This window comes from Vanessa atalanta, chromosome 3 (genome assembly GCF_905147765.1).
Source record: "Vanessa atalanta chromosome 3, ilVanAtal1.2, whole genome shotgun sequence".
In the NCBI taxonomy this organism is placed as follows: domain Eukaryota; kingdom Metazoa; phylum Arthropoda; class Insecta; order Lepidoptera; family Nymphalidae; genus Vanessa; species Vanessa atalanta.
The window spans coordinates 9,678,368-9,705,936 of NC_061873.1; the positions used below are offsets into that span (position 1 = coordinate 9,678,368).

General features: G+C 37.8%; 1 protein-coding gene across 2 annotated transcripts; it reads right to left on the reverse strand.

Annotated features, from left to right (window-relative positions):
* Positions 1 to 2,040: 2,040 nt before the first annotated feature.
* On the reverse strand, positions 2,041 to 26,919 carry LOC125076715 (transcription-associated protein 1). Of its 2 annotated transcripts, none has more exons than XM_047688505.1 (47): positions 26,627 to 26,919; positions 26,225 to 26,530; positions 25,893 to 26,087; positions 25,606 to 25,772; positions 25,092 to 25,327; positions 24,802 to 25,006; positions 24,408 to 24,584; positions 23,615 to 23,903; positions 23,303 to 23,521; positions 21,409 to 23,220; positions 21,120 to 21,318; positions 20,779 to 21,014; positions 20,227 to 20,467; positions 19,919 to 20,120; positions 19,299 to 19,626; positions 19,025 to 19,186; positions 18,676 to 18,927; positions 18,342 to 18,541; positions 18,201 to 18,271; positions 17,617 to 17,822; positions 17,351 to 17,524; positions 17,066 to 17,260; positions 16,760 to 16,939; positions 16,388 to 16,636; positions 15,963 to 16,244; positions 15,605 to 15,718; positions 15,328 to 15,515; positions 14,891 to 15,129; positions 14,586 to 14,814; positions 14,264 to 14,450; positions 14,063 to 14,193; positions 13,743 to 13,893; positions 13,528 to 13,671; positions 13,167 to 13,437; positions 12,874 to 13,085; positions 12,520 to 12,735; positions 11,951 to 12,439; positions 11,585 to 11,749; positions 11,306 to 11,449; positions 11,012 to 11,182; positions 10,646 to 10,826; positions 5,831 to 6,017; positions 5,086 to 5,526; positions 4,901 to 5,009; positions 4,583 to 4,817; positions 3,531 to 3,670; positions 2,041 to 3,232 (listed from the first exon to the last, which is right to left on the reverse strand). In XM_047688505.1, the coding sequence occupies exons 1-47, from the start codon at positions 26,771 to 26,773 to the stop codon at positions 2,936 to 2,938; spliced, it is 11,571 nt and encodes a 3,856-aa protein (XP_047544461.1). In that variant the 5' UTR covers positions 26,774 to 26,919; the 3' UTR covers positions 2,041 to 2,935. The 2 variants fall into 2 exon arrangements, with proteins under 2 accessions (XP_047544461.1, XP_047544460.1); XM_047688504.1 differs by having other exon boundaries at positions 5,831 to 6,056.
* Between the last annotated feature and the right edge of the window lie 650 nt (positions 26,920 to 27,569).

The following is a 27,569-nucleotide window of genomic DNA, read 5'->3' on the forward strand; positions in this document are numbered from 1 at the left end:
CACGTCATTTTACCCTTTTCGAGGAAAGTAATATTTCCTACAACATCGCAATTTTATTCATAATTATTATGAATTTACTTTTATATACCGAAAACATGCCATCGACTCGTTCAAAAAAGAGAAATATATGGCTTCAAAAATTTTGTAAAAAATGAATTCTTAAGCCTTATTTCTCAATTTTTGGCCTGCCTGGCCTACACTATCAATGTAGTATTAAAATTAATTTCTAATTAAATTGTTTATGGTAAACCTTTCAACTATTTAAATGGGTCTATGGAATACATGAATGATGTTGTATTGTGGTATAAAACAAATCTTAGAACGTCAGAAAAAGTTAAAAGGGCCCCGAGATATGCATTGCCCAGAGGCCTGGTTAATTCGGCCCAATCCTAATGGTTAATACGACCCTGATTATCAAATCATTAGGTTACTCAACAAATGTCTAACGCAAAGTAATAATGCTTTTATTTACATCAATGCCTTCTGATGTGTAATTGATATATCTGATAAAACAAAAATACGGGCTGATACTTAACTTAGGTCACACATGGACTACTTATAGGACATTTACTGACGTAAAAATTTTAATTATGATCATTTCAATAAGGTTGATCCGAACAAAGTAAAATATACTAATACTACTTAGCGCTAAATTTATGAAAAAAAATAACTGGACACAAAGTATAATTATTTAATAAAGTGCATTTGTTTCTAGCCGGTTGAATGTAATCTGTTCCTACATTATCCTACAATTATTGCACTTTCTTTCCCATTGTTAGCGTGATGAAATCAGTTTTACTATCTAACGATAGAGCGAGATTGGCAAGCGGGTACTACTCGTTAGCCGCATTTGATGCTGCCCCTGTACTTTCACTCGGTACCTGCTACCCGAACATGCAACAAGTAACAACCAGTTATTCGTACGTACCCATATAATATATATAATATGTATATACGTAGTGTACTAGGAGCAATTGATCCAAACATCTAATAAGTCGTAATGCTAGCTGTCACTCCTATTTTCTCTAATATGACATAAGGATTAGAATGAATTAATGGAAACACAATTACGATAAAGTCTATTACCACCATATTATGTAATGTACGCTCGTGTTTTGACGAAAAGTTCGAGTTCGATATTAGTGCGACGCGAGCAATCGTATGCACATTCGCGTGTATTTTTTCATTCGAACAATAAGTGAACAATGGACAATACATACATTCTAGTGACATCTAGAATAAATTGGTAAATTCATATTAAACATTTAGAAGGCGAGAGATAGATAATTGTAACATTTATTTGTTATAAACATACATAACATTATACTATACCTATACTAATTACGGCTGATCTTACGCCGTTTGAGAAGTTTTGGAGCTTATTCGTTCACGCTGCTTCAATAAACATGATTCATCCAACAGGTGCAGGCATTCTAACGATATTTTCCTTCACGGCCGAGTAGGAGATAAACTATAAATACTAATTAAGCATATGAAAATTCGAAGATGCTTGCCTTGGTTTGAATACACCGCCATCTTTTAACATACACATGTTCTCACTACTGGCTGAAATTTTACATAATATTGTATTTCAATTCAGATTTTTGAAAATGCAGGAAAACGGAAAGTATACCATATCTATTAATCCATATATTCATTAATAAGTAAAATAATAGGAGTTATATATATTAAATAAAATATTTTTGAAGTTGGAATTGAATTCCAAGTCTGCGTATAAAACCAGGTCATAAAAATGCATTTTATGCAAATTTAATAAAAAAATCCTTATTTTTTTTATTAATGCTTGTTTGTTTAAATAAAATATAATGTTGGTATTATATAATAATGGAATTTATGTACATATTGGAATTATTGATTTTTTATATTTTTCATCCAAAAAAACGAGACGTGGCAGGACATGTTATCAATTTTTTTTTCTGTTTACTTCTACTTGCTTGTTGCTGTAACATAATAACTATACATTTTAAGGCGTAATTTTTTCGATTGTAAGACTATGGCTTTGTAATTAAAACACTTGTCTGCAAATTTATTTTATTTATTTATTCAGAAATAATGAAAAGAACTTTTCACTTACTATACATGTCATACAAACTGCTTAAACTTTAACTTATATGTACGTTTATGAGTAATTCAGTAACGAAAACGCGGCATTCTGCACCTACAGATTTATTATATTGTTTTCAACAAGTAAACTGGTATTATATGTTCACTTTATATTTCGATAATCCGAGGTAATAATAAGAGCTGGCAAATGGTTAGTTGTCACGCCGCGCCAGCCTCACACGGGATTATTAGCTAATGTGAAGCTCGCTAGAAAAATCGATACCCGAAAGCAGGAACAGACAACCAAGACCATGTGGTTCTAATCTACTGTATTAATATGGTGACTAAGCCGCAACTTCCGATCACTCATTTACAAGCAAACTTTCATTCATCTTTTAATGCACTACTAATAGGTACTGCGATAAGAATTCAAATCTGTGATTTGAAATCAATTCATTTTACATTATTTTATCTTTTATTATATTTATAGAATGCAATTAATTATTTTCATAACAATCACAGTTTTACACAAAAAACATACATCAGTTCACTTTAATTAATAATATTCATATAAAATTCGTAGTTTTCATACATTCACAACATAACTAACAGTGTAATAAGTATTTATTTACTTGACGATTACAACACGAATATGGACACATTTTTGCAATAAGTTCATGCCTGTCACCGACCATGGCTCTAGCAAAGAAACCCAAAAGACACAAATCACATTTCGTTTTCAAATTAAGACAATACCAAATTTAATTTATAATACCTCTATCGACGTGTCGAGACCAGTTTACTATAAAAGAGATATACATTTGATACGAGTAACAAATTGTCATTGAAAAAGATTTATACATGATATTATTTATAGCCAAGGATGCCAAGCAGGATCCATTCGACATAAATTGTCGTGACTGTTTGCTGCAGCTACTAGCGTGGCCACCTTGCTGTCCGGTCCGTCAAATAGTGCGAGGGAGTTCAGGCGACTCATTATAACTGTGACGGCCTTCGTCACCATATTAATAATCGTTTCGTTGTCCATTTCCATCGGTTTGTTTTCAGCGGAAGTACCGGCTGTTGGAAGGCCGGACTTATCCTCCAGACGTTTTCTATATCCGGTGACCATTTCGTCACGAAGTATGGTTCGTAGTATGGACTGGATCTGTTCGAAAAACATTATTTATTTTAAAAATCGAATGTCACTTAATTTTCCTCCCTAGAAGTTATAATTTTAAATCCACGTGACTTATATACCGTTTACAAGTGTTCCTTACACATAACCAGTTCTATGTACATGTGAGTAAGAACATAAAGGCAGTCGTCAATAGATACCGATACCACTTATATATAAGAGGGAACAGGATATACGATATGCGCATACGATCGCATATTACCTTAATGAAAAAACAATGGAATTATCGGTATATGAAGCTCGTTGATCATGTTGTTCTTTGTTTTACCTTGAAATTCGGTGTTACGAGACAGCGAGCAACAGCTATTGCAGATGCTGTGAGAGGGCCAGTGATACCAATGTTGGTGAGCAGCTCGGATATATTCGGTGTCAGTCGGAAGGGCACCGGTCTGTTTCCATCCAATTCACCTACAGGAAAATCGAAAATAATATATTTTATGATAATATGAGCAAATGAGTTATTTAAATGTCGGGCTATAAGTTTGATCGCTAATCATGTAATTATATTTTTTAAGCGATATATTTCATTAGTTTATATTTAATGTGTAATATCAAATTTATTAATAGATATTTTATGATACTATAAATATTTATAATTGCATGTAACTATTTAAATATATCGTCTGCAAGTTCTGGCTCATATCCGTTTAACACATATGACATTTAAACAATTCTTAATTAAAATGCAACAAATAATATTGCAACGCTCTTTTATTACTCGATCGTCATAACGAAAACACGTTTTCCAACATAAAATAGAGAACTTGAAACTTGTTAATTTTTAACGAAGTAAATTGCACTCTTTTATAATGTAAATAAAATAAAAACTCGTTCAGGGTTAGCGAGGTAGTCTGCATGCCATTAAAAGTTGAAGGCTTTTAAGTGCTTTAGAATCATAAAAATGTAATGACTAATCTTTTATTTTTGTTCATCTTAGCGCTTTAATTGACAACGAACAAAATCATTACATTCAAATTTTAATTTTATTTTCATCTACGAATAAGTTTTTTTTAAATATTTTTACTTATTTTCGTTTACTTCTCAGCCGATATGATTATTATAATTTTTCACGATTTTCTTGCATTCGCTCATTTCGTTCATCGATTGATAAAATATCTATAGAGCCGCAACGTACTGTGTGATTTACGCAAAATAGAAATTGAGCCAGCCCATCTACATCTACATTTTTCTGTTAGGCATAGTAATCATTGTCGTTTATAACGACAACGCACGCAGTTTCGACAACCAACAACACCACACTGTGAGACAAGTGAAAGCAAATGACGCCGATGAGGCCGATGAGGCCGACGAGGCACTCACCCGTGGTGTCGTCCACGTCGAACTTGAAGTAGGCGACGTTGAGCAGGCCCGAGTCGTGGTGCACGTAGAGCATGTCGGGGTTGAGGCGCGTGAGGTGCAGCACGTACTCGGCGAAGGCGGCGAGCGCCAGCTGCAGCGTGAGCATCTTGCGGAACGTCCAGTAGTCCGTGGGCGCCGCGAACGTGCGCGCCGCCCACTCGCGCACCAGCCCGCGCGGCACCATCGTCGCCTGCACCTGCACGTGGCCATTGTTTAGCACGTCTGCTTCTATTGTGTGTTTAAAACGCACGAGTATTCTAAAATTAGCAGTTATGTTACTTCTCGTAAAATGTCGCGCAAAACTTGGTGTGACGCTTGTGATCCCCGAGCTTGAACGGCAGCCAATCTCTCGTAGTAGCGAGCTACAGGAGCGTCGTATTCCACACCCCTAAAACGGGAAAATGTTAAATGAATACGATTCGATTAGTTAGTTCAATTTTAAATTTATTTTAAGTACGACATACCTATTAGCACATTCGGTTCGGTAAATGTCCAAAAGCGATATCGAGCTCGGGTTGTCCTCGACGAGGCGCATTTGAGGTGACACCGACACGACTCGGGGCACAGTGAAGTGCAAAAATCTTCGAGAAGTTTCCTTTTGTTTGCCAAGATAGTGGTTAAGCATCCTCAGTAACTGGAGGACACGTTCTTCTCTTCTGGCGTCGCCCAGTCCGGAGTCATTGACAACGAGATAGGGATATATTTTTCCATTGTGTCCACGTATGTATAATCTACGCGCAGAAGTATTGTGCTTCTGAACAATCTCCACGCGAGGCATGAAGCGCGCAATTCTAACGTGGTAATGAGTATGTTTTGGCAACAGAAATTCGCCCGGAAGTTCAACTTCAGCCGTCTTCAAACTAAAGTTTGATAGGAACCTACATTTTTCTTCAATGAGGAATGATCTGTGGGAAACAATTTAAAAACATGTTAGTTTAAAACCTAAATGTTTTTTATGGGAGCTGCTAATGTGTTAAGCGTTTACCGAGTAACTAAGATGTTTGGGTTAGTACGTGGCACGTGTAAGCTTGTTAAGTCTGCTAACTAATCTGCCCGAAAGCCGGTAAGTTAATGACCATCCGACTCGTAACTACTGTATTATGAAGTAAGCACCACTACAGCAAAAACGTGAGATGGACGGCACAGTTCAAAACGAATGATCGCAGTATTTACCTCACTCGCGAGTCTCAGTGCTGTAGGGCTACTTACTTGGGCAGAACCTTTGTTTTGGCCTCGAGTATCTTGACCCATTTCCTAAGTTTTTGTATGAGGTTTTGTAATTTCATTGCGTTGGGTTGTGTGAAGTCAAAATCGGCTGTGAACTGAGTCTTCATCTTCTGGAAGACGGGGTCCTGCACGGTGGCCTGCGCGCGTCTCGCGAGGCTCTCCGAGGCAGCTGAAGAGAATGCACCACTTACAGAACTTGAAACACTTTCTGTAGACATACAAAATGGAGTACATGTATAAAAGGACGCTCGCATCGGCCACTCTCACATAGGTTACATGTTAGCACTTTCATAAACATAGCTCGCAAACATTAAAAACGACACATCTGTAATCAAAGTGAAAAGTGAATCAAATCGCATAGCATCATGAAGGTGGTAATACCTACTATTTCTACAGTACCTACCTAATAAATTATATGATCATTGTTACCAAAAAATCATAACTACATAGTACATACGGACTTTATCATGTTAACTAAAGATACTTCACAAATTATAATTTCTTATAGATGATACATTATGATGATCTATTCAAAACGTAACTTAAACAAAAATAAAATATTTTTAATCTATTTCATAGTTTGAAAAATATTTATTTGAACAGCATCGCAAACCTAATTGCAATTTCCAATTGATGATTTTTTAACTTACAATTAGGTAGTAAAAACTTGCTACTTGCAAATATAAACTAATTTTGAATTAAAATTATGGTATTAAAGAGAACTGAGTTATTATAACATTACATTACAATTAAAGTTACATATAAAGTTTTATTTTTAATTTATGCTCGGACAAAATGAACTTTGAATGATATGTGAATATATGGCAATAAACGTCATTTGTAATAGTTTAATCGTTACAAAATTTAAATTAACTTTTAATTTATTTGTCAATCTGTAGCGCTATTTAAAAAAATAGCTAAGCTAGCTAACAAACTAATTATGATGAATTAGATTTCATTAGTTTACAATTTAGGGCCTAGGAAATAAGTATGTCTAGCGAAATAGTTCGATGGAGGATGGTGAATCTGAAAGTGATTATACAATAGGGCACCAAATAGTGTTTACACATACGAGACTCATGCACAATGATCGGTGACGGAAATAGTATAAGTAGTAGGAACGTGGCAAGTGCTAGATTCATAGATTATTACCACAATACCCCCAAATATAATGGTGCACATATTTAGTATTTATGTATTACATGCTTGTCGTGTTTGCTTGTTTTTTTTTTGTCATCGTTTACGAGTATATTTATTACAACAGTAACGATTGCTGTTTTAGTTTAGTTATTTATTAACTGTTACTGTAATATAATAATGCGGCTTATGGGTGCGTGTTTGTGTAGGGTTTGATAGGAGTTAGTGCAATAAGCAAGTCAGAGAATTCAGTAAAGCTCTTTGCATTAAACAGTCCAAGGAACGTAGATGGATTATAAGCCTTTAATTCCTGGAAATGGGTCTAGGTAAATCTCGTTAGGAACATGTTAAACATATCGAGCTAAATTAATTTTGTGCCTTCCGGAAAGCAATTCCGGTTTTTATCTAAATCAGTTGAAAAGAACTTCCTTTGCAATACAGGCACACGATAATTTATTTGCGTATTTGATCGTGAAAAAATGTAATCTTGACTCTGGCTCTAATTATCTACCGAAAATAGCTCGTTGCGATTATTTGAAATACAGAGAGATATGTCCATAAGTTTATTGCACCAGAAGGAATTATGCCTGAGTTCTGAGGCAGTGGTCAATTGAGTTATCATCAGCACTAACATTCTTATACTACTTCTCAAAAAGCCTGAATACTGTGTCCAAGTGTCGGAAGCTTGCAATCGTTATCTCCCCTTTACCTAATAAATTTATGGAAGAGATGCTAAACAAAAAAAAATGCTCACGTACCACTAACTCATTAAAAGCCATTATGACTTACACCAAAAACAATCAACTGGACCTCTTTATGTACATTACACTGCCTGTCTGAAGCTAACGAGAAATATGACGAAGTTTTAGCTACAGCCAATGTATTCTATACAAATCTACTGGTAAAAATAAATCACATACAACAATAGAGATCGAATTCACGCGACATCATTAGTCGAGAGATTAAATAGTTTATAATGTTCATTACGGATTTGCGTAAAATGGAGCTTTGAACGTTTATAAAACTCTAATTAGCAATTTGAAAATAAAATTAAAGTGGAATTAAAAGTTGAATGGTATAATGTTGTATTATAAGTAAATATTACACGACACCTTAACCCTCGAATAGTTGATTTTTGAGTTAAGGACTTTTTCGAGAACCTAGTCGTTGACGGCTGCAACTCTAGCCTTGTTCTCTCTGCAACGCTTTTCTTGCTTCACATAAATATAATTTACTTCAATTTGGTCATGTTGGGTATGCAGATGTCAGCACAGTCACAAAGATAAATCTGTTGAATGCGACTTAAAATTTGTGATTAAAATATCACGATGTGTATCTAATTTCCGTGATGCACCTATTCCTAACATCCATCTTGACCTTCTCAACATTGAGTTGACACCAGGTTATCCACATTTAGTGAAAATCTCTAATCAATTTCCTTAGTTGACCTAGTCAGCGCGTCCAGGGTTTAGAATGTTGTTAAAAATAAGCAAGCCCGCAGTTTGAATGCTATCTGTAATTTAAATACGGTTCCCTGGTTGGTTACTAAGATTTTATGTCCACTAGCCAGTTGCACGAGCTTACTGGCAAAAACTCCAAAAATAAAAATATTTTTACAGAATTGTTCTTGTCCGCGTCAGAGCCCTTATGCCGGATATGCCGTTAATACGGGTTTTTAAAGGGATTGTGAGCCAAATATTTATCAATTACTTAAACAAAAAACACTGTACAAAAGTTTCGTCTTTTTTTAATAGTCTATAGAAAAGCTCCCAAACAAACATTACTGATATTTGACAAAATATTTGTTAAAATTGCATGTTTTCAAAAATTTCTACATTTCAATTTAATTTGAACGCTTTTTTACCTATAAAAATGGGTTGTAAGTCATTTCTGTATCACTACATAAACGAGCAGATAGACTTATTTAGAGTGTTTTGATAAAAAAATGCATTCCAATATAACTTTTCAGAAAAAAAAGGAATGAAAAACAGGCTAAAAGCACTATATTAAGTAAAGCTTAAACTTCATGTTATTTCTACAAAACTACATCGTTAACCGTATAAAAAATCTAATTTTCTTGACTTAAATTGCGATTAATTAAAGATTGTTTTTAAAATTTACCTATCAACATTTAAACGTAGCACCCAAATTGGCATACCGCGCCGAGCGTTCACAGAGGCAGGACGTTATTTCCTACGTAAACTGCCTCTCGTATAAAGCCTACAGATCAAAAGTTAGCCGTGCTATACCTGTAGGTATAGCGCGTTTCGGTTTAAATATATATTGAAGGTTCATGTATCGAGCTTGTTTTTAAAAGACGAATTTAAATACAAGATTGAAATTAAAAAACCACCATATTTTATTGGCTTAATTGAAGTCACGATAGTTTAGATGAAAGTTAATGTACATATATGAGACAATCGCATATATTTTTCGCTTTGCAATTATTAAGCAGGTTGATGCAAAAATAAAATGTTTGATTTTTAAATGACTTTTAAATAATAAATTACTGATCGATGAAATATATCTGATGAAAATAACTCTTTTAGTGAAGGACATACAAAACAGCACAAAAAAAAATATTTTTAGTGGTGAAGTCCTAGTTTTCTGTAGTTCGATATTGTCGTAACAAATACTAAATAAACACAACCAGTCGAGAGATTTAGTCCTTGAATAAATACGACGATAATTTTCTAAGATGTCGAAAAAATTATGCCGACTCGGAGCTGTACTGGCATGTGACCCCTATTAAAATTAAAACGTTTTATGATGTGTAGTGTAATTAAATACGTATATGTCGTACGATAATAGAAAAAAAATCGTAAGTTTTTTGTAACCTATGTTATCAATCAAAAGAAACTTATAATAGGTTATTCGCGATAACTATCACTGTAGGAGCGTTGATTGGCTGACATTAACGCTATAGTCTTGGCGAAGAATTAAGATGTCAGAAACTCGACTCTTCAGCCAAATCTCTAGAAAAGTAGCGTTCAAGTTGCCAATTGTCCTAAGCAAACTGTAATTTTTGTTCTTCTCAGCGATATCTACACTTAAGTAAAAAAAAACAAAAAGTAACATAAATAAAAAAAAATCTAAAAAAATCCTGAATTAAAGGGTCAAAATTTCTTCTTTGTTACGTTCATTTTTGCTTTTGCTTTAAAATTAAATGATTGATTTTAAAATGATTTAGTGTACATACGACTTTGTTCAAGAAAACAATATTATAAAGATCGAGGTCTCAAATGAGACCAGTTAGCACTGACGGCGCAGCACATATTATAGTACACAAATGTGTGTGCAAACACAAATGGTCTATAATTTCATTCATTATCAAAATCTGACAGAATGGCAATCCGATACGATAACATTTTGTAGCAGCAGTCGGCGCTATCTTACTTAGTGCACAACAAAATACTTTTTACTTCTATATAAATATTTAGTTATTTAGTATTTTTGTATGTATAGAACTGCATATTAAGATACCAGTAAAACAATTCATGGAATGAAATTCTTTGGCGTTAAAAAGTATTAAAAAGTTTTTTGGGAATTACCATACTATATATAACAACCTCATGGTGGTCGTTACTAATTCTCGTCGAATTAAATTCGTATTGGCGCACATTTATAAACATTCGCTAAGCACGTGGAGAGCGTACTTACTTATCCCGATACCGATTCCGAAGGTGGAGACGACCTTCTTGATGAAGTTAAGCGTGTGCGGCGTGACAGTGGCTACGGCTACGGCGGAGCGGTGGTGGAAGGCCACCACGTAGCACTTGGCGAGCCCCGCGCGCAGCTGACGGAGCACCTCCTCGTACCAGTTCTCACGGAACCATACCATCTATATTGAGACATTATAACCGAATTATGAATATAAATTAACTTAATAATGTCGCGCACACAAAACAAACACCACGATTGAGATAATCTCCCAATTGGAGTGAGAATATAGATCGCCATTGCAATAACTCAATATACAGAAGTAGGAGGTGTCAAACTAAAATAGGTCCTAAGTAGTCATCGTACCTGGTCGACGATGCCCTCGAGCGAGGACAGCACGGTGGGGTGTATCTCGCGCTGCAGCTGCATGATCTTGGAGCAGCGCCACATGGGGAGCGTGGCCTTGATGGGCCCCGCCTCGGCCGCGCCCGCCGCGCCGCCCGACGTCGACGCGCTCTCGCCCGCCTTCGCCGCACCCTGGACAGATTTTACCTTCGGTTCGTTATGTGATTTCTTACGAAAATGTGTATCTACGTAAGGGTTCGAACTTCAGATATAAACTTCATTAAATGTATATAAATAATATTGTTCTGGACTAACGGCGCCGGCTGCGGCGGCGGACTGGTGCGGCAGGTGCGCGGCGAGGCTTTCTGCGCTCTTGTGACGTTCGCGTTGCTCGATTTTGAGAGTTAGATACAATGTGCGGATGGGGAAGTACACAGCTTGTGGGTACAGTCGACCGACCTGAAACAACCACCATAAAATGTATATTATCATAACCTAATATTCTTTTTGGTTTAGTAGAGTCAAAATTTATTTAACGACGCTTAAAAAAAACGACTCAAAAATACGCTATACACGTATTTTAAACTAACTTACATGGCTTAGCAAGTTCAATATGACATTCCCATCGTACTGCACGAGGCACGCCAGTAACTGCGGTATCCACGGTAACCACTGCACGGGCGGGACACCTACTGAGTACTTGTCCAGTGCCTCTGCGAGGCTATTTTTTTCATCGTCGAAACTTAGCATCCACAGTACCTTACAAAACAAAATTATACAGTTACATTGATGATTTATTAAAAACAAATTTCGTGAAATATTTTTTTTTTTTTGGAAGAATATTGTTTAATTGTAAATTCCACTATAAAAAAAATATTTCTTTATTTCACTGACAATAAAAAAAAGGTAATAAATAAAAATAAATGACTTGATAAATTTGAAAAATTGTTAGATACACACCTTGGCACAATATTTTCTAGACTTTGATTCATTTTGATGTCTACATGCGTGAAGGAAACAAGTCATAGCAGAAACACCGACTTGTGTCTGACGCGGGTCTCTTATAAAGATCTGCTCCAAGTAATCACCCCACAGAGCCCAAGCCTTCACAAGAGTATCATGTAATTGTACGGCTGCAGCAAATGCCTTGTTCGCATCCTCTGATCGACCTAACTGAGCCAAAAGCAATCCCTTGAATGCGTAGAACTCTGCCGTCATCTCTTTCGTGAAGTACTTGAAGTTAGTGGATTCTATCATATCTAACCCTTCTTGCAATTCATCCTTTCCTTCCGTCCATGACATCTGTATGTGACATTTGACTTGCTGTCGTATTTTCTGAAAGCAGTCCACTATCGGAACGCTCGGAATGGTGTATATGCGATGTAATGAATCGAGACAAACACCGGAGAGGTTATGCTTTCTTGCTATTTTAGCAAAATGAATGATTGCCTGGAAAAATAATACATTTTAAAATTACAAACTACAAAAAATCTTATATTTAAGTTTTGTGCGCTATATTCGAAAGAGACCTGTGCACTGGCATGTACGCCAAGCATGCTGTGGTTGGAGGCGTGGTCCGTCTGCGAGTCGTAGTGCGAGGCGATGAACTGGTAATGGTGCTGACGCCACGTGAAGATGGCGCCCCAGTGCGACAGCGGGTCCGCCACCACGGGCAGCCGGTTGCGCCACGTCTTCACTATGGCCTTCATGTCGTGCAACGATGTCGGCCGACTGTGCAGGAGTCCCTGCCGAGTGAAAAAACTCTTACACATGTACATGTCATGTAACGGCAGACAGTCATGTTCTAGAACACCAGAAGTTCAATAATGCCACATGAGTTTAGTCAGCGTGACAGTGAGTACAAGTGTGCAGTAGATGCTCACGGTGTGTATCTGCGCGGCCTCGCTGAGCTCCATGAGCTGCTGCGCGGCGCGCAGGAGCGGCAGGTGCGCGTGCGACACGAGGCGCGGCAGGCGGCGCCACTCGCGCAGGCACTGCGCCGCCGCCGCCTCCGCGTGGCGCTCCACGCCGCTCAGCTGCTGCTCGCCGCCCGCGCAGATGCACAGGTACCCGCGGTACAGGTTCACGAGCCACGCTGGGGAGATATTATACATGCTCAAATTTAACTCTCTCATTCAATACAATCGTTGACAATATTCGTTTCGATGCGATTTACCTAGTTCTTTGGGACAGTTGTACTCGACTTCGGCGAGCGCATCTTTCATAGTCGGCCAATTCGGGTTCCTCCATGAACTCTCTAGTATCAAAAATGGATCTCGAACGTTTCTCGTCAGGCCAAGTTCTAAAAGCGAATCCCATTGATTGAGTTCCTTGGCACACTTGATCCAATGTTGAGTCCAAAGAGTACACTCCTTGTGCATGTTGTAAGACGACGGATTTGCAGAGTATTCTTGTTTTAGCTTAGCCATAGCGACGTCGTAGGCGGCCTAGTGATGGTTTAATTATAAATAAATGTGTTTTTAACATAAACATATTAACACAAATAAATTGACATGTCAATGTATTATATCGAGTACCTGTGCTTGCTCGAAGAAGCCCTGCTGTTCATAGGCAATAGCAACGTTAGTCTCCCGATACCGAGCATGCTTCTGCCACAGACCAGACCACATATCTTCCTCTTGTAGTAATTCATACATATCACTTAAAGAGTCTAAAACCTCCTACAAAAATAATAAACGTAATAATAAGAGAACCTTTAGCAATATTTACTTACTTCATTACTAACACTTACAGTCGGCGTGGTTGATTCAACATCATAATCGTAAATTTCAAGAGCCTCTCGGACGGTCCGACCGCTTGCTTGGTCGATAGCCATTTGTTCCAAATTTAGTGTCATTCGATGCCACAAATTATGCGTCTTTCCGAGATATTTCATCATAGGCCTAATATCAATCAAGTAAGAACATTTATAATTATCTATTATTAATATCCATAGTATATTCTACACTAAGTTCTACTTATTCTATTAACTAACAGATATTCCAGACAGTTTGATTTCATAATCCTTAACAAAAATATTTTAATCATTTAATTGTAAGTGAATGTACTCACGGTTTAATGGAAACTGGTGGATTGCATCGAGCGAGCGCTTCAATAAACGTATTAAGCGCACTCAGCGGTTGGTCTCTTTGAATAACGTGCACTCCCGATATAATGAACGGCACGATCTCGTTCATTATTGTCTGAAAATATATTTCTTTTTAGCATTCGAAACTACATGAAATGGTATGAAGGGAGACCGCCGGTACTCACGGCCAGCTGGCGCTCGTCGAAGGCGGCCCACAGCGCTGGGAACAGGCGCAGCCACGTGTGGTGCGCCAGCGCGTCGTCCATGTGCGCGAGCTGCGCCGCCGCCACCACCAGCTGCTCCGTGCGCACGCGCCGCGCCAGCTCCAGGAACTCCGACTGCTTGGCGACTATCTGGTTTAGAGCACGTTGTCTGCGAAAATACGAACACTTTAATGTTTCCCGAACATATGATGGATCAGAAATACACATTTGTTGTATTAGGTGAAATCGGTGAAAATAATAATGATTTACCTCTTATATAATAAATAAATAATACAATTATTACCTTGGTACGTTTTTAGTCAAATCATCTTTCTGATTGGAACTCGAGTCTAAATCCATATCGAGAACATCTTCTTTATCTGGATCGAGTGAATCACTGAATCCATCTGCAGATTCTTCTTTCACGTTGCTGAATATAACGAACGACTTTCTTTCCTCACTATCGGCCCAGTTTATTACTGCCGTTATATTTGGAAGTAAATACTTTGAATTTGACAAACGAATCTGAGAACCTGAAAATAATAACAATAATTATTTATCGATAAAACAATTGATAACAATATAAATAATAATAATTGAAGCACTCACTAGAAACACAAGTAACGAGTAGTAATTCTAAACACTGTTTGATCCAGAAGTGCTGTCCAATGTGTTCCCAATTTTGAGAGCAGATTATATAAAGTAAACGATCAAATATACGACGACGCACGCTACCATCGTAAACTTCAAAGAACTTTGCTCGAATATGTGGTTGTGGACATCGCAGACCCGCAAGAAATGCTGGCTCTAATTTCATTGACAGTTCAGTAATTTTTAAATGTTCATCTCTAAAAATAAAAATAATAAATTGTTAAAAAGCAGGGCTTAAAAATATTGCTATTCCAAATTCAAAGCACACTCTTAAAAGAAGACACACTTTTAAAAGAAAATCTTGTCAGACAAAAGTTAAATATGAGTTAACCAACAATCAAAATTATACAAAAAAAAATACATAATCTAACTAACAAATATTTTGATAGAATTACCTATAAACATAGTTAATGAGATCAAGGAAGTGAGCATTCAGCTCAAGATCGTCAGGGAATCTTTTTTCCACATACTGCATGAGTTTTACAAGAAGAATAGACTTCTCGCGTAAAGAAGGCGCGGCACCTGCCGCCGCACCTTTCCACTTCACCCACTCTTCCACCATACGAGTGATAGCTTTCATAACCTATTAATATTTTTAAATAGAGTCAATTTAGACGAACATTTACATTTAATTAAACAATAATATAAATAACATTCAGTGGGAATTCTCACTTTAGCGTCATTAGTTTTCTCAATAAGTCCGACGAGTATGGTACCGATGAAAGTTTTCCTCGTTTCTACCGGCATCACAGAGACACGTGCTTTTAAGAGATCTAGTGCCAAAATCTGAAACCAAAAATATATATAATTAAATATACGATAAAATACATATAATATAAAAAATACTGTGTTTGTAATTTTATTGTATAAAAATAATCTAAAAAACATAATTAGCAATCAACATTTACTTAGTAAAATTATTTACACAGTAAGTTTTAATAACATGTTTTAATATAACTTAATTATCTTATTTAAAAAAAGAAATAATTATCACATTGTCATTTATATAAATAAAGAAAATTCGTTTTACCAGAAGGTCCGAGGTAGCTGCATCAGGATTGGGTGCGACGTGGTCACGCGCCATGCGCTGGAGCACGCGCATCAGCGGCAGCAGCAGCCGGTCCACGTAGCCGGCGCTGGACGCGCAGCACGCCTTCAGCATCATCAGCGGCCCCAGCAGCGCGCCCGCCCCGCCGGCCGTGCCCGCCGTGCCGCCGCCGCTGCCGCCCCCGCCGGTCGACTTCTCGTATGTCGCCAGTCCTTCGAAAGCGTACTTGCTCACGCAAGCGTACAATGTTTCCAGCTCTTCGTACTAAGGTAAAAAATAACACTTGGTCATAAGAATTGTCACATTTATCGAAATTGTTGCAAGTTATATAAGAATAACGTGTTCTTTATTTATATATTAAATTGTTTGATTACAGAAAAAGTCGTTCGTTTATACGAAATGTTTACCTTAGAAGCTTGTGCCGCCCCAGAGGGCTCCGTCGGGAAGAGCGCCGTCAGCTTAGCGAGCAGGTTGTGAGTGAGTCGAACGATCTTTGCATTAGTCGATGCCACGCAAGCCGCCAAACCTCTCTGTAGCGGTTTCAGAGCGGCTAAAATCTGTTCGCGTCGCAACACTCCCAACAGAAAAACGAGTAGTTCGAGAGCAGTACAAGCGTTTGCGCAAGCCGCCGCATTAGTGTCAGCCGTCGAAAATACCTACGAATAGAGTAATGTAACACTTGAGGAAAGTTAGGAGTGCAATTATTAATACAATCAATTTTTTTATGTATATCTGTATACGTATCCTAAAAGCATAAATTATTAATAAAAAAACTGTACTTTATCGAGCCAGGCGAGCTTCGGCTCACAGAGATGCGGCCACACGTCCGGCTTGAGCGCGGCGCGCAGCAGCAGCACGCAGCGCCGCGACAGCTGCTCGCCCGGCGAGCCGCCCGCGCCCGCCGCCGCGCCGCCGCCCGCGCCCGCCGCCGCCGCGCCCGCCACGCTGCCCTCGTTCACCTGCCGGGGGACGGGGTCACACTGGTTCCTCTAGCTGGTCGACTTTTTACGATCACTGGTCTCTGGATTGTTGCAATCGAAATTATTCGCAGACAAAATATAACAGATCGTATCTCATAAGCTTACCTGGCAGGCCAGTCTCAGAAGAAGATTGACGACGACATCGACGTGTTGTCTGTCGAGCGGCTTGGCCGCGTCGGGTTCCGCTCTCGAAACGCTCGCTTGTGGGCTGGCCCAGCCCGTATTGAGCGCTTTACGAGTTTCATTGCCACTCTCGTCAGACGACACGCGCTTCATAGCTCCGCTCGGAGACGTCGCCACCTAGAGCCAAATTCCATGTGTATACCCAAACATTTTATAGAACCAAAACGTAAAAGCATGTTTTCAGGTATAGAGTTTGAAGTATCTTACGACGGTATCAACGGGCGCGTGGTCACGTATGCGCTGCAGATCCCACTTGAGCGCCACCTCGGCGAGGTCCACGGCGAGACGACGGTGTTCCAGAGACGCGGTAGCCGAGAAGCCCAGTCGCTGCATCGCCGCCACCATGTGCCCCACTAGCGCGTGACGCACTGGATAGTACACCTGCACGCGAAATAAGTATAGATATAAGCTGATCGAAATTCAATTATATCGATTAGAGAACTTACATAGGACAAAAACGCATGACACCATACCTTGTAATGCCTAACCACCAGCTGCAAGATATGGAAGAGCTGCTGAACCGAATGCCCGTCCTCGACGATGATCTTCTTAGTCCAGTGCGTGAGCATGGTGTTCCCGTCCTCCATGCGCTGCGGCATGGCCGGCGTGAGGATCTCCAGCGCCGCGCGCACCACCGCGCGCGCCTCCACCGCGTGCGCCTTCAGCAGGCTGTGGAACACTGCGCGAACGCCGGGTCATTACTCTGCGTGGTCACCACCACCACCACCACCCACGATCCAAATTAACAACATTTGGAGTCGAATTGAGATGACATCATTGGTCGAGAGATGACGATGGTGAATAATCTATGAAATTATAATGGATTTTCGAAAAAATGCTATTTGGAATGTCGCCGAAGCTGTCAATAAAGCTTTAAGAATAAAATTAATTATGTGTAAATAAGTAAATATAGTTGTTAAGTAGAATAGTGTTGTATTATAAGTAAAGACTTAATAATCAAGAACCTAAGCCTATACCACAGAAAAAGACTATACCACATGGAATCAAATATAGGATAATAACATTTAATCCAAAATATATATCAATTTGAAATTACCTTGCAAAACAATACGCTTATGAATAGCGAATTTCGCGATGATGTGACTCAGTAGTAGATGTCCGTGATATCTAAAACAAAAAAAAAACGATTACAACTAGAATAAGACAAACCAAAACACAGCAGACGATCGAATCGAACCTGGTGGCGGGGTCGACGAAGTTCTTGCCTAGCAGACAGGGCCAGGCGAAAGTCATGAGGCGCCGTAGCTTGTTGCCCTGCTTCTTGTTGTTGGCGTCATGGATGTGCGCGGAGGCCTGCTCCAGCAACAGACACGCGAACTGCAGCAGCGAGATGCGCACCGCGTCCGAGCAAGCGAATGGGTTCTCCGGGTCTATCACCTGAGTTTAATTATTGTTGTCGTTGTGTTACTTAACATATTTTTCAATCTGGACTGTTCTGGTCTTATACATACAAATACTATACAATATTATTGGAGTGTAAAATTATACATTATTATTTAAGCAAAACTTACATTGTTTATGAAAACGGAGACAACGTTATCTGGATTATCTTGGTAAGGCGCAGGCGGACCTCCTACAATCTTCTGACCCTTATCGAAGCTGACGGCGAAACATGGAATAAGAATCATCTGCAGGACCTTCGCTTTGAGCTCTTGCGACATGGCGTCACTGGCGAAATGTTCCACGAAGCGGAAAAAGGCGGATCGCTTCCATTCCACTGTATAATTCTGGGCTACAGTATTCTCGAGGAAATCGCGAAGAAACTAAAGAGATAGATAGTTTTATTAGTGTTCATTAAGTTATCTGAGTATTTGAAATAGGAATTAAAAATATATAAAACATATAAAAATCTGGGCTTACTTGAAAATCAGGTATGAAACGATCACAAAGGGCACGCAATAACTGAAACAGCAAGTCGATATTCGACGGGTGATGACAGAAGTAATGCAGTAAAATCTTAACAATCAATTTAGGCTCCTTCCAGTGCGTACAGTCCACATTTTCCACTTTTTTGTGAACATCCTGAAAATTAGGTCAAATTAGACGAAACACTTAAGGCGAAACACCAGCAAGTGGGGTAATAAGAAAAAATAATAATAAATGGAATAGGAATGGAAATCAATTCGCCACTCACGTGATACTGGTCGCTGCACCAGATGCGCTTGAGCAGCTCGATGAGATCGTGTTGCGCGGACAGCCACTGGTCGTCGAACTTGATGAGCAGCGACACGACGCGCACGGCCTGGAACTGCATCTCGGCGCGGTCGGCCGGCGCCACGGCCGCGCCCAGCGAGCCGGCCGCCAGCAGCTGCATCAGCCGCTGCTTCTTCGACGTCTGCAGCGCCTCCCTGAACGCGGGGCCCGCCTCCGAGTGTTTCACTAGGTATACGAGGAAACGGCTCCACTGCTGATCTTTTATGTTGTTATCGCTCATTATCAGATCTAGAGTCTCCTTGGGGTACCTATAAATTATTAGATAGGTTTAACCTTTCGACCACCACGGTCAAAGAACATTTCATATAATATATAAATCATTAAATAAACAGTAATGTTTGCGTCGGTTATCTATACGAGTTCAGTAAAATCTTCATTCAATAACTTTAGTGTACCCACATAATATTACGTTTAACACAAATGGGTACAGATTTCAATTCTAAAACGTCAAAACTGACTAAGTAGTCTGTAATTAATCAGTTCAAAAGACATAAACGGTTGAAGTTAAGTTTTAAACTATTTAACTATTTATTAAATTACCTTAACAGGAACTTTACGAGCGGCTCCCTGAATGGCGACCCAGCTTCGATCATTAACGACTTCTCGGTATGGAAAATAAGACGACAAAGAACATCGATAAAACGAGGAGAAGCGGCTGGTATTTGATGGAATATACCGATTAATATTATAATCTTTTGTTCATTTTCCATATTTTTAGAAACACTTTGCAGGAAGTTTCCACCTAAAATAAATAATACATTATATGAAAACACAAACAGAAAAGTATATTTGTATGTTATAATTTTTTAATTACATAAGTCTTCGTCAACTCGATTTAATACACGTACCTCTATTTGTCTGAATCGAGTAATCCAGAAGTTTCTTCAATAATTGTAGTAATTGTTCACAGAGTTTCTCGCTGAATGTTGAAGGGAATAACTGAGTCAAATAAGAGAGTCGCTTCGCTCCATTTACACTGAGATTGCGATGGTCGCCCAATGTTAGTAAAAGTGGTCGCATAACCGGATGCACCATTTCCATGTCAATTTGGAAACCAGATAAGTATTTTTGCATACATTCGAACCCGGCCTGGAAGTAATGTAATACATTTAATAAAGTACATAATTAACTACTAAGTATACTCACGTGTACTAAGTTCTATGATGAGCATATAACACAATATCGACATCACTGTTACATTGGCTGCTTCGAGCAGAACTACTTAATATGCGTATATTACAAGTGATTGATACCTTCTTTGTACGTAGACCAGATTCAGATAATATTATATGTTTAGCCCAAAATGTATTTGAAGCGATACATAAGTTAAATAAGAACACAATTGAAAACAATTTCTAGCTCACAGAGTCATAACTATTTATATTCGGTTGCCGTCATACCTGCTGCAGCTCGAGGTCGCTCTTCTCGAGCGACTTGTAGAGCACCTGGAAGATCTTCTCCCGACAGACCTTCTCCTGTATGTAGTGGCAAGCGGCCAGAGCGCGCAGGGCCGACCCGCGCAGCGGCACGAGGTTTACGCCCTTGTAGCACGGCAACTTGCCCAGCATGGCGTCCTCCGCCTCGCACAGCGACAACAGCTCTCGGAAGAACACTTTGTGTTCATTGATGTTCAGATCTGCCGGGGAAAAGATTACCATTTAAAATGTTTTTACTTTTTAAAAAATAATGAGATATGAATATCTTCTTTGCGATTACGTTTTAAAAACAGTGCTATTGTTACCTATTGTGAACAGTCTCGGCTTTAATGTTGTGCAGAATGTGGTTCCGTCCATTAGACCCATCTGCGCATTGGCCGGTTGATGTCGAAGTAAATGTTTCTTTGGCGGAATAATGTCGGCCAACACTTCCCGATGTGGATCCATCACCTCCGTTACAGTTTTATTTTGTAATTCCGCTATTAGTTCCAAGGATTTCATTGCCTAAAAGTATTTATTATTTAAGTATTATTCAAACAAAAAGTCTCTATTTGTTTGTCAATTATTGATATTGAAAATATAATTCGCAAATACCTGTTGCCGAACTAGAAGATGTGGACTGGTAACTTGCAGGACGAGTTCCTGCAGGACGTCGTGGAGCGCGCGAGCCTTGGCCGCGGCCACGTCACCCTCGGGCTCCACGGCCTGCCCGCCCGGCCCGGACACGCACACTCGCACCAAGCGTTCCAAGTTCACTGTGGCCATGTCGATAGCTCCAGATGACACCTCACCGGTGAGGTCCATCATAACGAATAGAACCGCCTTTAAAAAGGTAAACACGTGCTTGTAAACCCATTCGGGCGCCATCTTTTCGAACATAAACTTGACGGCAATGCATCCACCCAGTTTCGCATACCAGGCCCTTTCGTAACATAACGCCGACATCCGCTCTGCTAAATACTCCATCAGAGGTAAACGGCAGGCACGTTCTTTACTGCCCAGAACAGTTGCCGCAGTCTCTATCATCAAAACTAATGCCAGGTGGCCCGGCTTACAGAGTTCCTTCTCCTCGTGACCCATCACTACAGCGATTGCATCGACTAGCACTAAAGCATCGAGACCTTCTTTGGGGCCACCAGAACCAGCGAATGGGCCGGCCTCTTGAGCGATAGCGACCAATGTATAGTGACGAACCAGAGATACCATAGTCGGCAAAACATGGTGTCGTAATTCTTTGATCGCCGCCGCAACAAACATTCCCGTCAAAGCAGTTCGATGTGTGTTTCTAACGATATTGTTGCTACATTTATAGTAAGGACCAGTCTGAGGTGGAATCTTTCCTTCGAGGAAACTAGGATGATTAAATAACTTTTGCAGTGTGGCCTTGTCGTCGTCTAAATTTAATGACGCTGCTAAATAGCATCGAAGAACTTCCCAACATTGGCGTCGGTAGAACGGATCGGTCGTACTAGACTTCAAGGCAGAAAAAGCGGTTTCTATAATCTTATCTACTTCAAAATCAATCGGTTTTGGTTGATCTTGGAAGTAAGCTTGAACAGCAGGAGGGGGAGCGTCAGTCTCTCGGTATTCCAGTCTTTGTGGTTCAATCATCATTTTCCTATTCCCACCGCCAAATTTCCCAAGCACTCTGAATGCTATCCTTGCAACCTCATTGTTTTGTAGCGTTCTCCATAGGGCTTGCATGAGATCTGCCCTGACAGGTTGTATATGTTCATACAAGAAATCTGGTTGTAAGTTATCCACGCAGAGTTCTAAGGTTCGTAATCCCTGAGATATTAACGTGTGGGACCCGTTGAGTGCAGATACCAATGGATCCATCAACATAGGTAAATAAGGCAATAGACTACTAAGTCTAACGGGAACAGTTAGACACAACTCGACAAAAAGATCTTTCATATGTTGTTTATGTAGACCACTCTGAAGGCGATTCAATCCTTCCAATAGATTAGGTAGTAAAGGCAAAAACTCCTGATAAAGTAAGTCGTGACTGCCGCCCCCGATCGAGCGAAACAAGGCTCGTAGCAGCAAAAAATAATTATATGGTTCCTTTGCCGTCATGGCATAATCCATTGCCTTGTTGACTATACTATGCAGGTGCGGTCGAAGCATTTGCTCGTTTTCAGTAGGAAAAAGACTAACCGAACCAAAGACTAATTTAAAAAGTCTTAGATAAAGATTCGACCTTTCTATATTGGTTCCCATTTCTTCCATTCGTTTCAACAGGTATTCTACAAGAACAGTTGCAAATATTGGCGATGTTGCTGGATTAGACAAAAATGTATTCGCTATAATTTGTAATGTAGGATTTTTGTTTATTCTTTCAACCATATGAGATATAGTTGCTGTGAAGATTTCTTGAAAGGTTTGAGGGTTCATCATTGAAAACTAAAAATAAACAGATAAACATTAGACAAGTCAACTACAATTACTAAAAATTAAAATATTATATTCTTTATATGGTACTTACCACACCACTAAAATGTTCTAATACTTCTTTTTCTTCTTTGGATCGGACATGAGGTTGCGCAGGCGGTTGGGCTGGTGCTCTCGGAGCAGCTAATGTATAAATATCTAAAGACTGCAAACCCCAACGTACGAGCCTAATAAAAACTAAAGTTTCTCGGGCACTGAATTGCTTTTGACCTGTTATTGTCGTTGTTGATGTTCCTTCACTATTTGTTGTAGTCTAAAAGAAAACAAAAAATCAGATAATTCTATTAAATTGCAATAAAATTGGTGAATTTAAATAGTTAATTCGTAAATATAATGATAAACTTACTTTACACGAGGCACATCCCCATGTGATTGTTTTGACTCCACAGACAAGTGTTTTAACAAGAGTTCTATAGTCTCCCACATTAAGGTTACTCATTTGTGACGTAGGAAAACCTATTTTTGACTTCTCCTCTGCTTTGCTTATGCTATCGAGAAAATCAGTTGTAGGTTTTTCTTCCTCAACTTTAACCTCAGCTGTAGATGTGCTTGGGGCAGGCGTAGTGGGCGTGTTCGGACTAGTATTGGCAGTACTTCCATTTGTACCATTTGGCGTAGGTGGTGTTGTTTGTTTACTAAAATAAAATATTTTTTATATGCTGATACATAAAATTTAAAATCAAAGGTACAAAATAATAATAAATTACAGTTATATAGAAAATACACATAGTATAAAAATGAACAATTTATTTTATTGTTTCTAATGTACAGTCAGAGTAAGTAAACCTTCGTCAGTTTTCAAACTCATTCCTTTATCAATTCGTAAACTCTTAGTACATTTTGAAACTAATGCATTAAATAGAAAACTGCACATAAAATTAAACTAACATAGTATGATAAACTAGGTTCAAAATAGTGTACATTGCGACGCAATATGTCATACTCAATCGGTAAAGCAGATTATCGCTCATACTGAGCACACGAAAATAGATCTTATGGTGACAAACCTTTTCTAACTCAATATGTCATACTCAATCGGTAAAGCAGATTATCGCGCATACTGAGCACACGAAAATAGACCTTAAGGTGACGAACCTTTTCTTACCCCGACTGTACATGATACACATATGATGACATACCATTTAGCCATGAGTGCTGGGAGCTGAAGCTTAGAGATAGTCTTGAACTTGAGAACAAAAACCTCTAGGATGCGCATAAGTAGGTGTCGACCCTGAGGCGCACCTGCTTCACTCTCCGACCGTTGGCGAATGCAATCGACTAGATTTAACAAAAGCTTGCAAGACATTGTCTGGATGCTGTTAGAACAAAAAAAATTCATTTAATAATATAAATTAAACTACCAAGTCATTTAGCTTCAATGTTCTATGAATCCTATGCATGATAGATGTACAGTTTATCATGTTATTACAGATTTTGCATTAAAAACATACTTACATATTTGTATTAATTTTCACAAGTAAAGGAGCAACAGGTAGCTCTAATCTTAATTAATACTAAACCAAATCAACTCACCTAGTTGGCAAGGACTCATCATGAACATTTTTAGAAAAGAGGTGAGCTGCAATAGCCAAGTCTGTCAATGGAAGATGTTGCCGAACATGATGAACCAAGTCGGCTAGAGTTGAGTATGCAAGAGGACGAAGGGACTCATGTACTGTCCAACCTCCACCAAGTAATACTTCTTCATCAAAAAGACGTTCCATATATGGAACAAATTCTGTAATGTAAATTGTTGATGAAAATAATTATATATAAGAAAACAAAAATTTGTCATATCTGTGTAGATGGTGCTAATAACTTACTCAGTCTTAAATCTGTAGCTAAAATGTGTCTCGTAGCTATTACAAGTTCCTTTCTTAGATGTGCCACTTCAGGTGGGCATAGTGTCAAAAGTCCAATGATACCTTTTACCATTAAGCTTGCATGGTTTGCTATAGTATCTTGATATATTCTTATAATGTATGCCAAAAAAGCCAGTGTTTTTATTTGAGCTCCCATAAAGTCAACAAATACTTCTTTATTAAAAGATGTTGATTGCCTAAAATACAATAAACTACACTTTTGAACTTTTACAACATGTGTTATCCATTCCATACATAATATTTAGGTTTTAGTATCAATCAGCATGTGATCATAACAACAACAGTGCAAACATAAGGCAATATAATGAAACAAGCATGATACCCGTTAAAACCTGAACATAATGGAAGAAAAAAGATAGTACTTCAACATAATTTAAATAATTTTAATAGAAAATGTTTTACAAATACTGATGTAAGAAATAAATAATTGATAGCATTCAGAGCTTTATTATACCTGTGTGTTGCAGCCGGTTGCAATGTTATAGTTTCCATAATCAGTGGTATGAAATTGCTTACTTCTTGATGAACATTTTGCTTATAAAGTTGGTACATAAGAACAACTATAATTGGTAGTTCCTGAATAACTTTCAAAGATAACACTGATCTAGGAATAAGGTTGTACTGAAAATAATTATATGTATATATTAATAAGTAACAGATTTCATTTATTGAATGTTTAACCTTTATATCATATATATTAATATGATATTTAAATTAAATGAAAAATATGAAAAAACTTACTGTCACAACACTTCCGTCTAATAATTTTTTCTCTGTATGTATTGGTGTAGTTGTGTATGTCTCTTGAAGAAGCTGCTCTATATTGACTTCAGATAGATCTTTCACTCTAATTGTAGGTTTAGGCTCAAATATTTTTGGCAAGTGATTTGGCAAATCAGAATAAATACCTTTAACCCATTGGAGAAACTTATGAATCTAAAAAAAATTATTCAGATTTTTTTAAAAAAGGATTGTAAAAATATACTTCAATACATATCCAATTGGTATTAAATTAATATAATATTTGCATATAAATATGTAATAAGTAAGGGAGGCAGTAAATTCATACTTACATCAACTTCTGTGCTATAAGCCGGTCTATATTGCTTATGAAGTTCCATAAATATCTTTAAGCAAACCAATACATTCTCTTCATTTTCTATTTCCATGAGCTTCAGCATTAGTATCAATATACTTTTGACATAGGGCCTAAGAGTTTCACTTATAGGTAATCGGTGGATCATCTCTAGTATTAATTTTCGAACTTGCTGTATATTGTATTCAGCTATAAAATGTGGTTCACCTTCTTGCAAGATCTTCAGAAATATTTTGAGAGAATGATCTAAGAATTGCGGGTACTGTGGTGAACTTAATATTACCTATTAAAATTTATCGAGTTATTAATGAATTAAAAAAAAAAACACATATTTTTAGGTGACATTATTAATAAAAATATTTTGATAAATAAATATTACCTCAAAATTTTCACTAAGTTCCTGTGCAGCTTTAAGTTTGATTTCATCCTTGGCACCGGGATCCGCTAGCATTGTCACATAGCTACGATAGGTATTCATCTGTGTATGTGGGTCGCCAGGACCACCAGTGGCCATCGAAGCCATCATTTTTATGAATGGTTTCACTCGTGTTAGGCACTACCCGGCATATTAAAATTAAAAAAAATTATAACAAATCGTATTGTGCTACTTGAATCACATATTACTTACTACCATTCAAATAAATATAAAAATCATGTCTAAAAATGTATAAAACACAAAAAGCTGCCTAAACTGATATAATTAATTTAAAACATTAGTATTTAGTTTGTTGAAATATTAGTGTAATAAAACTTAAAACGCAACATTTCAGACTTCATATTAAAAGTGCAAGGCTGCCAACTCCTAAAATAAGCACAAAAAAACAATATAAAATATAGATAAAAAATATCATTTTCTATAATCCAAATGTCCATTGAAAATTAAAGTAAAGGAGGTAATCAATATATTTACTAGAAGAATTATTTATTTAAAAGATTGTTTCTGTTATAATTTTATAAAATCCATAAATATTTGGCTCTTAATTTTAGGAATAGATCCCCCAAATTGATACCTCTGACTTACAATACTTATCGATATTTTTAATAGACTTAATAATTAGAATTATATTAATATATTAATTATAATTAGAATATAATTAATGAAATAACTACTGTATGTATTGTTCAAATGTATTAATAGGTAGTGTATGAAAAATATAGTTTCTTAAGTTAACATATAATTTGATATCTAAATAATAAGTATAAGTTGATATTCGATACAAGAAATATTTTTATTTTAACTTATAAAATCGTTGAACATTATTAAATTACGAAAGTTAAAAAAATTATATAGTTTAGATGGTTATTGTATACAATAAATTTCA

Excerpts from the sequence above, each read along its gene's own strand:
- LOC125076715 (XM_047688504.1), bottom strand. The coding sequence starts at position 26,773 with ATGATGGCTTCGATGGCCACTGGTGGTCCTGGCGACCCACATACACAG. Across the intron at positions 24,585-24,801 it reads GATGAGTCCTTGCCAACTAG|CATCCAGACAATGTCTTGCA; the intron begins GTGAGTTGATTT and ends TTGTTCTAACAG. Across the intron at positions 10,827-11,011 it reads TCGAGGGCATCGTCGACCAG|ATGGTATGGTTCCGTGAGAA; the intron begins GTACGATGACTA and ends GTCTCAATATAG.